Below are 13,536 nucleotides of genomic sequence, written 5' to 3'. Positions count from 1 at the left end.
CTCACTTAATTGTTTTTTACCGCTTGACTGTTCACGTCGAGTGTGCCTTGCCTTTTTGGGGTGAGGCTGTTAGCCCCTTCAGGGAAGGAGCTGGACATAACACTGGTTTGTTCTCCACGTGGCACTCAGCACAGTGTTAAGTATACTGCAGGGACAAATACGCTTTAAAAATTCGATTGAATTCAGTGTGAAAAGTAGTATAAAATAGTCGGAAACAGAAACTAGGTTCTAGTCCCAGATCTGTGTCTTACTCCATTCTAGGCCTTAGTGACATTGTGCATAAAAGTGGCTTAGAGAGCCTCGGAAGACAATGACGTTACTGAAATTGAGTCTTTGATATCACTTAATGATATGATAGTGGTGGGGCTCCTTTGCAAAATAGTACTCTAGAAGATAGGTACAGTAACAGGTTGCACTTGTTGTGTGCTAAAATTATTTAGTAGAAACTTATTTGTAATGAAAATCACATGTGACTAAGTGTGTCTGGGACGGTCTTCCCTTTTAGGGAAAGGGTTAGTGCTTTTGCTTATTTTTTCATTTTACCAAATTGACAAGTGTAAACATTTATTTTTAGGTAATTTTCCAGAACCGTTCTTTTCCAAAGGTCTTTCATCTGTTTTAAATCCTGTCCTTCCTCCAAAAAAAATACCTAAGGAATTTATAATGAAATACAAACGTGGAGAGATAAATCCCGTGTCAGCCTTGCACCAGTTTGCACAGATGCAGCGAGTTCAGCTTGACCTTAAGGAAACAGTAACAACAGGCAAGTGCAAAATTATATCTGGTTATTACAATACTGGGAAACATTTTCCTGTTAAAAGCAGAGCATATAAGTAGTACTACATTTGATTATTTTCTATATTCTCGTAATGTTGGGGTTAGATAACTACTAGTATGTTTTGACAAGTATACTTCAGAAATTTTTGTATTCATGTTTCTTTAGCCTTTTGAGCCTCTGCAAATAACTCACATATACGAAATTTTTATAATCATTGAATTTTAACTTTTTGTGTATGGCTAGTTGAATTGAAATCTCATCAGCCTGGTGGATTGTTTTCAGATGTAAATACTAGTTGTAGAATAAACACGCTTTTGTAGGGATGTTAAATATTTGGACTGTGATTATTATCTTATGAGAAGGATTCTGTGATGATGATACCTAACAAAAATTATAGTCAAAATAGTACCTACATGCTTGATACTCAGGCTAAAAGTATGCGAGTCAAAAAAGCATAATCTTTTTAAAAATCTCTATATGTGTACATAATATGTGTGTGTGTATATTTTTGTCTTCATACAATATCAAGTAGTGTGGTTTCTTTAATTTTCTCTTCCTGGTACTATTGCCAATATGGGTCTCAAAGCATCTTTGCAAAAGAATTTGAAGTTTTTGAGATTTTAGTAAAGATTGTCATAGTGAAGTCAAGTTTCCAGTCTCTTGTTTTGGATGAAATAGTAGTAAACTAGCAGATGACCGAAATAGAATATTAATGTAGAAGGTGGAGTTTTCCTACGTCCTGTTACTGCAGGTTGGATTACTTCATGTGATCAATACTGTGAGCTTAATTTCTGTGTAATTAGTTAACTTTCCTCTATTCTTCTCAGACTGCTCTTGGAAAATGTAAACTATTGGTCAAGTAAGAAAAAAAATTGATCAGGGCAAATCTTCGTTGATCTGAGCAAAAACTGTTCGAAAACATAACCCATGACTGTTAAGTGTTTATTTTATGTGCATAGTACTAGTTGGGTAATCTGATTCAGTAGGTTTGGTAGTTAGATCAGTGTATTAGTATTTTTAACAAGCTCTACAGGTGACTTAGATTCATATTAAAGTTTGAGAACCTGGGATATAAACAGAATGAAGCTTAGAGACTCAGCACTCTGACACAGAGTACTTAATTAACAAATCTGATGTTTAATATCTCACACGTAAGAATCATCTAGGCCACTTGTTAAATATACAAAATATTCTCAGCTTTAGTAAATTTGGATTGGAACCCAGCTGATCATGAAGGAAGGAACGTGGGAAACTGAGGTCACAGACAGGAGGAGGAAAGCAGTTTACCTAGATACAGTCAGGAGTTGCTTGTAAAACCTTGATATACATCTTAAAAATAACTCCCAGAAGTTAATGTAATATATGAGAAGATAATAATAATGAGGCTTAGTGAAGTGACATTGTACCTTGCCATCCATAACTAGAGTGGAGACTTAAGTTTCCTAAAGGTCTTCTAAAGTCTGAATACCAACAAGTAAAACTTGAACTGGAAAAATCTTTGGCCTGTAAATTTAGAAGATGATTCCATTTCATTTTTCATCAGGCAAATATGAAAACTAGGTAAAAGTGTGTAGAGGTAATCCTTATAGGAATTTTTGATGACTAGACATTCAGTTTAATTCTCTAGCATGTCTTTTATTGTTTATGTTTTGGTTTTCCTTGTGAATTCCCTCTGTCTACCTGCCTTAAGGTTATGGTGGGTTGAGTTGCTTACCATGACTCCCTGATGGTGCACAGAGTTTCTTCAAAGGGATCTCTTCTGTTCTGGAGCTTAAAAGAGTATCGGGGCACTCATGACATGGGAAAAATTCAATTTTATTGGTACAGTCATATGTCACTTAATACGGGGATACAGTGAAATCATCTTGTACGAACATCATAGTGTACTTACACAAACCTAGATTGTATAGCTTACTACACACCTAGGCTACATATGGTACTAATCTGATGGGACTACCATGGTAATGCAGTCCATTGTTGACTGAAAGGTCGTTATGCAGTGCATGACCGTATTGAAGTTTGAAAGGAGAGATGTTGACAGAGGCTCCACATTGTACTTCTCATTGGGTATTCTGTATATATTTGGATTATAGGCTAGGCATTATACAAGACACTGTCTCTCCATGTATGACCTGTACTCTAAAGCTGGCACTACCACTCATGCTGAATCTGGAGCCAACCTGGCTGCTTGAAGGATTCCTCAGAATTAGTTGAGGGGCCCACCCAGCTTTACTTGTAACCTGTACGGGCACTACAAAAAGTCTGATAGGCAGAGATAGTTTTCCAGAATTTTTGTATTGGGATATTTTCCTATGTAATAGACATCTTTTGCAAGATCATACTGTGAAGTATTGGAGCATTCATTTGAGTTCTTTTTCAAGGTAATGTTATGGGACCATATTTTGCTTTTTGTGCCGTGGTGGATGGTATTCAATACAAGACTGGACTGGGACTAAATAAAAAGGAGTCTAGATCCAATGCAGCAAAATTAGCTCTTGATGAGCTTCTACAATTGGATGAACCTGAACCAAGAATTTTAGAAACATCAGGTAAATATTCTTGATTATAAAGTATTCTTAAAATTAGCATTTTCCAAAAGTGATCATCTGAAAGATTTATGTTAATGAATAGTTAACTTGGCAACTACAAGATAGAAGTAGCAGGATTTGAATAATTTCTTTCCATTGCTATCTGATTGCTGACATATTTAGTAGTAGTTAAAATGCTGTTGTTTATTTCAGCACCAAAAAAATATAAACATGTTGCTGAACTGTCTGATAAGTTGTCAAGTTGTCAGTGGATTCGAGTCCTGACACTTGGTTTTCTTTATAACTTACTGGATTCTTATTATGCACGTAACACTGTGCATTTAATACTTAGAGATTTTTAATGCTGTTTTTGTCATGTTTGCCTATGTTAAATTCAGTAATGGTAGAGTTACTTAAGAAAATAATGGCCTAAAGTAGTATAGCAAATAGCTTATGAGTGTAAACTCCAGAATTAGATTGCTCAGGGTGGAATGTTGAACCTGGACAGACAAGTTATTTGCCCTCTAAGTTTCATCATTTGAAAAGTGGAGACAATGATAGTAACTACATCGTATGGCTGTCATTAGGATTAAATAAATAATTCATGCAAAGCCTTTAACTAGTGCCTGGTGAATAATACATAATCAAATAATAGTAGTTCTTATTAAATATTATTCACTCTGAGAAATATGTTAGCATGTTATATATGTTACCATAGTAGGCAGTTTTTGTCAATATTCTTTTCATGTTAGATTATATTTGAGTTTACCTGTAAATGAGACAACTTTAAAATTTGTTTGATTTAAAGTGGTGATAAATGCATTCTTTTAAAATTCAAATCATTACTTTATTCTACTACTGGACTTTTCTTGTTTGTTGGTTTTGTCTATTTCAATTTTTATTTTGGAGTACTTAAGGTCATTTTGTCCTTTCTCTAAGTTGAATTCTTGTTTCATATGTTTTTATTTTTCTGTTAATTAAAAACAAAAGGGATTTCTCGTTTTCAAATAGTTTGTCATACTTTGGATTTAATAGGTACTTAAGAAAATGTTAACTTTTATGTTATTTTCTGTTCACTATTTTTCAGATTTAATAGTTTTTTAGGGTTCGGTATGATGATTTTGGTAAATGTCTTATACATTCTGTCACTATAAATGTCATTTTATCTTTTTTTAAAATACTTGGATTTGTTTTTTACATGTTATTTGAACTATAAAGAGCAATGATGCAATGATTTCACTTTTGTTGTAGAGTATACTTTTCTAATTCAATATAAAATTACTCCTTTTTATTTTATGTGTATATTTTATATATATATATTTCATCTTGAAATCTTTTTAATACTCATGATGCTACTTCTAGTTATTTTTTTGTGTTTGTCCAGTGTCTTTGACTATCCTTTTTTATTTTGTTTTTAATGATTTTCTGTTGGGCATAAAATTAGGTGGTTTTTGACATAATCAAAGAATATTTTAAGAGAAAATTTAACATTTGACTTTACTATAAACCTCTGATAAGCGTCATGTTATGGTTTCTTTTGATTTTTCCTCTTTTTTGTCATATGGATAATGTTTTCATTGATTTTTTTTCTTTTAAATATTTGGAAGGTAATGACTTTAACCTAGAAACCCATCTTTCTAATATGAAGTCAATTTTGACAATTTTGAGTCCTGATTTTATCATGTGATAACCTTACCAACTTTCGTGTTTGTCTGTCATTCATTTATTTGGTCTTATGCGTAAAGTGAATAAATCCTGCTTGCCTAGAACTTAGTATGACTAGTGGTTTATTCAGATTTATGTTTTTTTATAGATATACCCTTGCCTTTCCAGAGTGTTTAACAAGTTAATGTGAAATACAGAACCTGTGACAAATAATATTCTTAAGTCATTCCTTCAGTTTATTAATGGAGATTCTTTACATATAGTGATTATGTTATCAGCCATCAGACCACCTGGGTGTGTCCCTAGTTATATTTTCCCAGTTTCCTTCCAACCATAGCATGCAGTAGAATCAATAAATCTATCAGGATGTGCTATGTTCCAGGGACTGTAGGTAGGTACTGGGAATCTAGAATCAAATAAGACCTGTCCTGTACCCTCAAGGAACTAAAATACTTGGTTGAAATCAAGTTAAAACATATTTACAGAATTTCCCAAGCATCTCATTTAATTATCCAAAAAGGATATTTATGGTTGACTTCTCATGATAAATGCTTTTTCACTGTTTTCAAAATGTTTATTTAGGGCCAGCACTTGTTTTGCCTAGTGGTCTACAATCTTTAGAATCTTTACAATTCATGTTTTTAAGCAAGTGTTTTTTCTGTCCTTTGTGAAAATTAAGGTAGCATTTTCCCGTCTCCACTGACACGACTTTTATATTCACCATTATTTTCTCAAAAAGTGCCAGTAGTGCCTTAATTGAGACTAAAAGTTCTTTCAAAATATTTTTTCTCTTGGCACAGAGCCTGGAAATAATTTAGTTAGGTCATCTTTTCTCTTATAGTGAACTACACTTTCTTCTTTAAAATATTCGATCTGGACAACTGAGTTTAAAGATTGATTTTTCTTGTGAAAGGGTATAGAAGATGAGTCAATTATTTCTTCTCTTTGCTGTTAACCTTACATTAATTTTTCTAGTCTCCTCTTCCTCATTTATAACATAAAACTTAAAAAACTTAATTTTTTTCAAAATCCTGAACTCATCAGAATTATTTTTGATGTATATCTTCTTTCATATTTTGTACATGGTTTTTTTTAAGTATTTTTTTTATTAACTGTATAAAAACTCTTTTGCTTTAATTTTTTTCAAGGGCATTGTGATTAATGATAATATGTTAGGTTTTGGAAATCTTTCACACTTTGGCCCAATGATTTAGGAATCTAGCTCTAAGTTTAGTTTATTTCGATACCTCTTTTAAAAACATAATTTAAAAAGTTTTTAGTGTGGTAAAAATAACATAAAATAAAATTTTATAATGCGTGTATATAAAACATAAAATCTACCATCTTAGCCATTTTAAGTATATAGTTCAGTAGTGTTAAGTATATTTACTTTGTTGCACATCCAATATCCAGAACTATTTTCATGTTACAAAACTGAAATTCTATACCCATTAAATAATTACTCATTCTCCACTTCATCAAGCCCATGGCAATTACTATTCTACTTTCTGTCTACTCTAGCTATCTTATATAAGTGGAATCATACAGTATTTATGTTTTTGTGACTGGCTTATTTCATGTGGCGTAAAGTCCTCAAATTTCATCCATTTTGCAGCATGTGTCAAAATTTCCTTCCTTTTTAAGACTTAATATTCTATTATATATATGTATATATAACAACCACATTTTGTTTATCTGTTCATCCATTGGTGGACACTTGAATTGCTTCAACTTTGCCTATTGGGAGTAATGGTGCTATAAACCTGAGTGTAGAAATATCTCTTCGATACTCTGCTTTCAGTTCTTTTGGTTTTATACCCAGAAGTAGAGTTACTGGATCATATAGCATTTTTTGTGTGTGTGTGAGGAAGATTGGCCCTGAGCTAACATCTACTGCCAATCCTCTTTTGGCTGAGGAAGACTGACCCTGAGCTAACACCCATGCCCATCTTTCTCTACTTTATATGTGGGACGCCTGCCACAGCATGGCTTGCCAAGCAGTGCCATGTCCGCACCCGGGATCCGAAGTGGCGAACCCCGGGCCGCTGAAGTGGAACCTGTGCACTTAACTGCTATGCCACCAGACTGGCCCTATCATATGGCAATTTTATTTTTAACTTTTTTGAAGAAATGCTGTATTGTTTTCCATGATGACTGTACCATTTTACATTCCTACCTACAGGGCACAAGGGTTCCAGTTTCTCCACCTCTCACCAACACTAGTTATTTTTTGTCTTTTTGGTAGTAGTCATCCTAATGGATGTGATGTGATATCTCATTGTGGCATTGATTTACTTTTCCCTAATGATTAGTGACAGTTGAGCATGTTTTCATATGCCTGTTGGCCATTTGTGTATCTTCTTTAGAGAAATGTCTCATTCAAGTCCTTTCTCCATTTTTGAATTGAGATGTTTGTTTTTTCGTTGAGTTTTAGGAATCCTCTATCTAGTCTGTATATCAATCCCTTATCAGATAGGTGATTTGCAAATATTTTCTCCCCTTCCATGATTTGGGTTTTTACTCTGTTAATAGTGACCCTTGATTCACAAAAGTTTTGAATTTAAGGTCTAATTTGTCCATATTTTGTTGCCTATGCCTTTGGTGTCATAGCCAAGAAAATCATTGCCAAATTCATTGTCATGACGCTTTTCTCCTTTGTTTTCTTCTCAGAGTTTTATGGTTTCAGCCCTTAGTTTGGGTCTTTGATCCAAATCAAGTTAATTTTTGTATATAGTGTTAGGTAAGGATCCAACTTTATTCTTTTGCATGTGGCTGTCCAGTTTTTCCAGCATCATTTGTTGAAAAGACCGTCATTTCCCCCATTGAATTAGGTATTGACACCCTTCTTGGGAATTCATTTGACCACATACATAAACATTTATTTCTGGGCTCTTTATTCTATTCCATTAGTCTATGTATCTGTTTTTATGCAGTCACTACGCTGTTTTGGTTACTGTCACTTTGCAGTAAGTTTTGAAATCAGGAAGTGTGAGTCCTCCAACTTCTTTTTCAAGATTATTTTGCCTGCAGTATATGGTGTTTTAAGATGCAGACCAACTTGTACAGTCACATTTTGTTTATTGAAATTATTTTTGTCTGATAAACAGGATTTAATATCTTTAGATTTCATTCTACTTGAGTGCTACTCACTTGAGTAAAAGGGAAAATTGCATATCTTTCTCTGAGTCTTTACAGTTCTGCTTATCTAAAGTCCAGAGTGTATGTATCTAACTATGGTCAGCATTTGCTTAAGTAATGTGAACCCCAAGATGACATTCTCAATCTCTCCTTGCTGGCTTCTGTATGTTCAACCAGTTTCTCATCTTTCTCAAAGTTAAGTCCAAAGTACAAGTTCTGTTTGCTTTCTTTGTCTTTATGAATGATTCTTGAGAAATACTACTTTAGTTGAACTTTTGCTCCTGGTGCCTCTTCATTTAAACTTTCCTGATCTTTTTTTGTTCCTTTGGTTTAGTGTCTTGTTCTTTTCTTGTTTTTCCTGGATTCTCTAACTTGGGAACCAAATTGGAAAGCTATCGCAAAGAATAGGACTAAGAGCTTTGAAAACTTTGTAGTATTCCCCTAGAAAACACTCTGGTAAAATAACATTAAAAATGATAATTTTTTACTTATTAATTTTCGATAGAATGTTAATTTTCAACGTTTTACATAGTATTACTGTAAATAGAAAATTGTTTTTAAGCATATAAATCAGGGTTTCATTTTAACCACTTTTCAGAACGTTGGATGTATTAGAAGCAAGCCGTATAGTAGAATAAGATTAGGAAACCCAAAAAGTGTTTGCATAATTGAGTTCAGTATAGGAAAGACATTTTATTGAGGCTGAGCTAATGGATATTTGATGGCCTAGAGTTGCCAGAGGTATTCAGAAAAAATAATCAATGTTGGATTGCTATTTTATTATAGAAAAGTGAGGTACCTGCTGTTTGGCACATTGAAGTTTCATGTTTCCTTATCTTTTTGTTATATTTACAGGTCCTCCTCCTATCCCTGCAGAACCTGTTACTTCACCCGAACCAGCATATGTTTCAAAAGTACATTATGGTAGGAAAGTCCTTTATGATCTTTCTTTTTAGAAGAGTAACCCAATTAAAAATTACAACATAATTAAATATGTATAGGTATGAAAATATACATTAATATTTTATCATTCAAACCTGTCACACTTCTACAAAGAGGAGAATTTTCTTCCATACTCTGCTAAAAATTAGAGGTGATAAGGAACAGAGAGGAAAGATTGAAAAAATGGCTTTTTTTCTATACGGAGATGGTTCATCAATTTTATGTAACTGCTTTTCTTGAGAATTCTTTGTTTTGGGTTTGTTATTAATGAAAACCAGTGACTCTCTGGTGCTTGATGGTTGGGGTATTTATTTCGGATAATTGCTTCACTTTCTTTAATGGCAATTAGTTGTCACTCAAGCCCAAGAAAACTACACCTGCAATTGAAGTTACTAGTTGTATGACCTAGGACCAATTGCTTCTTTGTGCACCTTAATTTCTTCATCTGTAAAATGGCCATAACAATAATTACCTCCTGGGGTCATTATGAGGATTAAATGAATTCATACATGTAAAATTCTTAGATCATGCCTGGTGCACAGTAGGTGCTCACTAAATAGCAACTATTTTATTAAAATACTTTATCATATTAACATTGTATGTTAGTTGTTGTGTGCTTTTCCCATTAGATTATGAATCCCCTGAAAGGCAGGAAATTATTCTTAATTTATACATTGCCTACATAGTGGCAACACATCAGACTTTAAAATTTCGAGTATTTGTAGGATTAAAATGAAAAAGAAAGAGAGCCTTTCTCTCTCTTTTCCTGGACTGGAGGTTAGGATTTGTAAACAGTTTTATGCCTATTCAAGCTTGGTTTTTCATTGTCTTTCTGAGACAAAGAAAGGATGTGCACGTTTGTGTGGTTGCATGGAGTAAAAGGAACAGACCCGGGAAAATAGGCACATTCAAAAGGCAAAATCTAGTAATTGTTACATATAGTCACTTGACCTAACAGTCATAAGAAGTGATGACCAGAAGGGCAGTGAGGGATCAGTCCAATAGCAATGATCTCTTAATATGGAACAGGACTCTAGCCTTTTCATTTCAGCCTCTGTGGACATTTTTAATGAATACTGGGATAGAATCCCAGGTCAATGATGGGCAAATAATGTAGATTACTATTACCTGAGGAAACAGATCAGTCTGTGAGGAAGAAGGTGTATGTGGTTAACAGTATGTTTAAAGAAATACAAGAGTAGAGTCAGGTTTGGTAGGCTGTCTGTTTGATAGAAGTCAAATATCAGTCAGAAAAGAGAGCAAACATCATCCTTCAAGCTTACAAGTAAACACAGGAGTTGGACATTATCACTTGAAGAAAAAAGATTTGAGAGCCTCAAAAATCTCCTGAACAGATCCTGTTCGGCCAGTTATAGAGGGTATCACTATTTTACAGCCTGTCTACCTTCTTTTGAGGAAGATTAGCCTGAACTAACATCTGCTGCCAATCCTCCTCTTTTTTCTGAGGAAGACTGGCTCTGAGCTAACATCGCGCCCATCTTCCTCTACTTTATATGTGGGACGCCTGCCATAGCATGGCTTGCCAAGTGGTGCCATGTCCGCACCCGGGATCCGAACCAGGGAACCCCAGGCCACCAAAGTGGAAAGTGTGAACTTACCCACTGAGCAACCCGGCCAGCCTCTAGCCTGTCTGCTTTGCCTTGTTTTAACTGGACCATATCTTCATTAAAAGTAGTGATACAGTCACGTGCCACATAACAATCTTTCGGTTAACAAGGGACCGCATGTATAATGGTGGTCCTGTAAGATTAGTACCATGTAACCTAGGTATGTAGTAGGCTATACCGTCTAGGTTTGTGTAAATAGACTCGAAGATGTTCGCACTGATGACAGATTTCTCAGAACGTATCCCCATTTTAGCAGTGCATGACTGTATATTAGTTCTGAAGATAGATTCAGGTGACTCATGATACTGTTGCTTGAAATTAGCAACTTGGAATCAAAGAAATGGTGTTAATTGGCATTATGTATGTCATATTTTTATCTCATCATTCATTTCCAATAATTGGTGAGAACATTTATTTCCATAATAGCCAGCACACGTGTATAGGGAAAACAGTATTGCACTTGCTCCTTATTCCTTCAGATACATGCTAATGATAGTTACATTTAGTAACTAAGATTTGATTATATTCACAATATTATTTCTTTCAACACTGAATTAAGATGAATGTGTTAACTCCCAAATGTTCTTTATGATATTCAGGTGCAACATTTTTAATGTGCAGCAAAACATTCTCTTGCCACACACACATGATTTTCTGTCAGAACTTATTTTCTATTTTATGTCATAGCACATTTTTGCTAACTGTATAGTCCATGATTAAATAAATCGTAGTACATTCATTCTGTGGAACCATTAAGAGTGAGGTAGCACTAACATCTACCCTTGAATGATGCCCAAGACCAAGTAAATGCAAAAAGTGGGTTTTAGCATGCTCCAATTTTATTTTTTTAAGTGATGTATGTGTATTTTTATAGATGATTTCTCAAAATATCCGTAAGAAACTGGCAATAGTTGTTTCATTTGCAGGAGACTTATGTATCTCGCTTGTATTGCTGTTTAAATAAATAGTTAAACTTTAAAATAACATTAAAAGAATACTGCTTCTCCTATATCCTGAGTTTTTGGTGATAAGCAGAGGCAAGTTGCTGAGTACTTCTCATTCATATTTTTACTAGATAAGGGCCAAAAGCTAATTTCTACAACACAAATTTATGGTTTTGACCATTTTAAGTGAAATAATATATGCCAGCATGCAATGTTAATAATGATCACCTCCAAATTGTACACTTTGTGATTGGATAAAACAACTTACCAGTAGTTCATTCTTCTTTCCTTTTAGAGCTTCATTTTTTGGTTAACTTTTTGACTGTTCTTTTAGTCTTTTTGATAATGTGACTTTACCTTTTTTTTATCAAGAAGAGAGCACTAACATTAACAAAGAAAAATTCAAGTTTAACAAATATAAACAGAAACATTTAGATGGGCTAGGTGAAATGAGCTGTATCCAGTTATCAGAATATTAGCTGAGACTGCTAACATCAAACTTTATCATTTGTGTGCCTTTTTAATGTAATGTTTATTAAGCAGGTAAAAAGAATTTTTGTGAAAATTATAGTTAGTTATACATTTCATATATATGTAATGCATGAGAGCGAAGTTGTTCCATTGCTTTTCCCCTCTGAAAATATTAAGTGGACTGTAAACCACTTGGTAGGCTACTTAGCAACCATCATGAAACATCAGTAACTATCAGTGGCTTACAACTAAACTTTGAGAAATACCATATTAAGTGATTCTGCAACCTCCCTAGAACACTAGGGATACGCAAGCATATATACACAGAACAACAGATGGCCAGGGCCCTTACTCCAGAATCTCAAGCTCTGTTGTGTTTTTTAAAAAAAAAAATCCATGGGTAACTTTTGATGTATATTCTTGGTTGTAAAATGTTCTACGGTAATCCAAATTACTTAAAGCTATCCCCTTTCAAAGTTTGGGACTTTTTTAGTGGGAACATGGAACAGTATCAAGAGTCTTAAGTGCTTAGTGCTTTGCAGTGATACTCAGTGGGGCAAATACTAAGGAGAGTATTTTAATTGTCACAGTGATTGGGGAAGACTCCTGTCATTCAAGAGATGTTGGTTGTCTGGCATTGTGGGACAATCCTATACAACGAAGAATTGTCTTGTGTCCTGTATAACTTTTGAATCTTTCGGAATATGTAAATCAAATAAAGATATATAAAGTATAAATCAATATATAAATATAAAATATAAAACCAAATATAAATCACTATTGTCTCATATGTAATACTAAGACATCTTTTTACAAGAAGTTAGCCAAAAAGTTCAATAGCTTGTGTTCTTTTAGAATTGAATACTTTGAAATCTCAGTCATGACGTAAATTAAAACTTGCTTACATATCTCTGTAAATTATTCACTCATTGAGTTGTAAGTTTGTAATAGGAATAATAGAAGCCTCTGAGAGATAGCACAATGTTCTTCAAATCCATATTGCATTTTTTTTCTAGAAGGAAGACATATTCAGTATGCCAAGATTTCACAGATTGTTAAAGAAACATTTAATCAACTAGTTTCTGCTCATTCAGAATATCTGAAATGTAGCAATTCATTGGCAGCTTTTGTAATTGAAAGAGGTAAGTCCAAATATCTGGGATGTGTTGAAAAACAAATATCTTAATGATCTGAACTATACTATAGTAGTATTTTTTAATGGATTTTTATCTTGCGTTTCATCACTGTCTCTTTAGTACTGCCCCAGTTGAGGATACTTTTGCAAGATGTTTATTTATTTTTATTTTTATGCTTTTTGGTGAGGAAGATTGGCCCTGAGCTAACATCTGTTGCCATTCTTACTCTTTTTTTTTTTTCTCCCCAAAGCCCTAGTACATAGTTGTATATCCTGGTTGTAGGTCATTCTAGTTCTTCTATGTAGG

The 13,536-nt window shown here is 33.9% G+C and overlaps 1 protein-coding gene across 1 annotated transcript in view; it reads left to right on the top strand.

Moving 5' to 3' along the window:
* Positions 1 to 13,536, top strand: part of ADAD1 (adenosine deaminase domain containing 1) — a 50,329-nt gene that overhangs the window by 1,293 nt on the left and 35,500 nt on the right. The window contains exons 3-6 of the mRNA XM_008530606.2: positions 575 to 763; positions 3,160 to 3,327; positions 8,965 to 9,033; positions 13,111 to 13,236. Of these exons, the coding sequence (XP_008528828.2) occupies positions 575 to 763; positions 3,160 to 3,327; positions 8,965 to 9,033; positions 13,111 to 13,236 (552 nt within the window). The remainder of the gene's footprint in view (positions 1 to 574; positions 764 to 3,159; positions 3,328 to 8,964; positions 9,034 to 13,110; positions 13,237 to 13,536) is intronic.

This window comes from Equus przewalskii, chromosome 2 (assembly GCF_037783145.1).
Source record: "Equus przewalskii isolate Varuska chromosome 2, EquPr2, whole genome shotgun sequence".
Lineage (NCBI taxonomy): Eukaryota > Metazoa > Chordata > Mammalia > Perissodactyla > Equidae > Equus > Equus przewalskii.
Note: the sequence above shows the minus strand (reverse complement) of the source record. Positions and strands in the feature narration are given on the sequence as shown.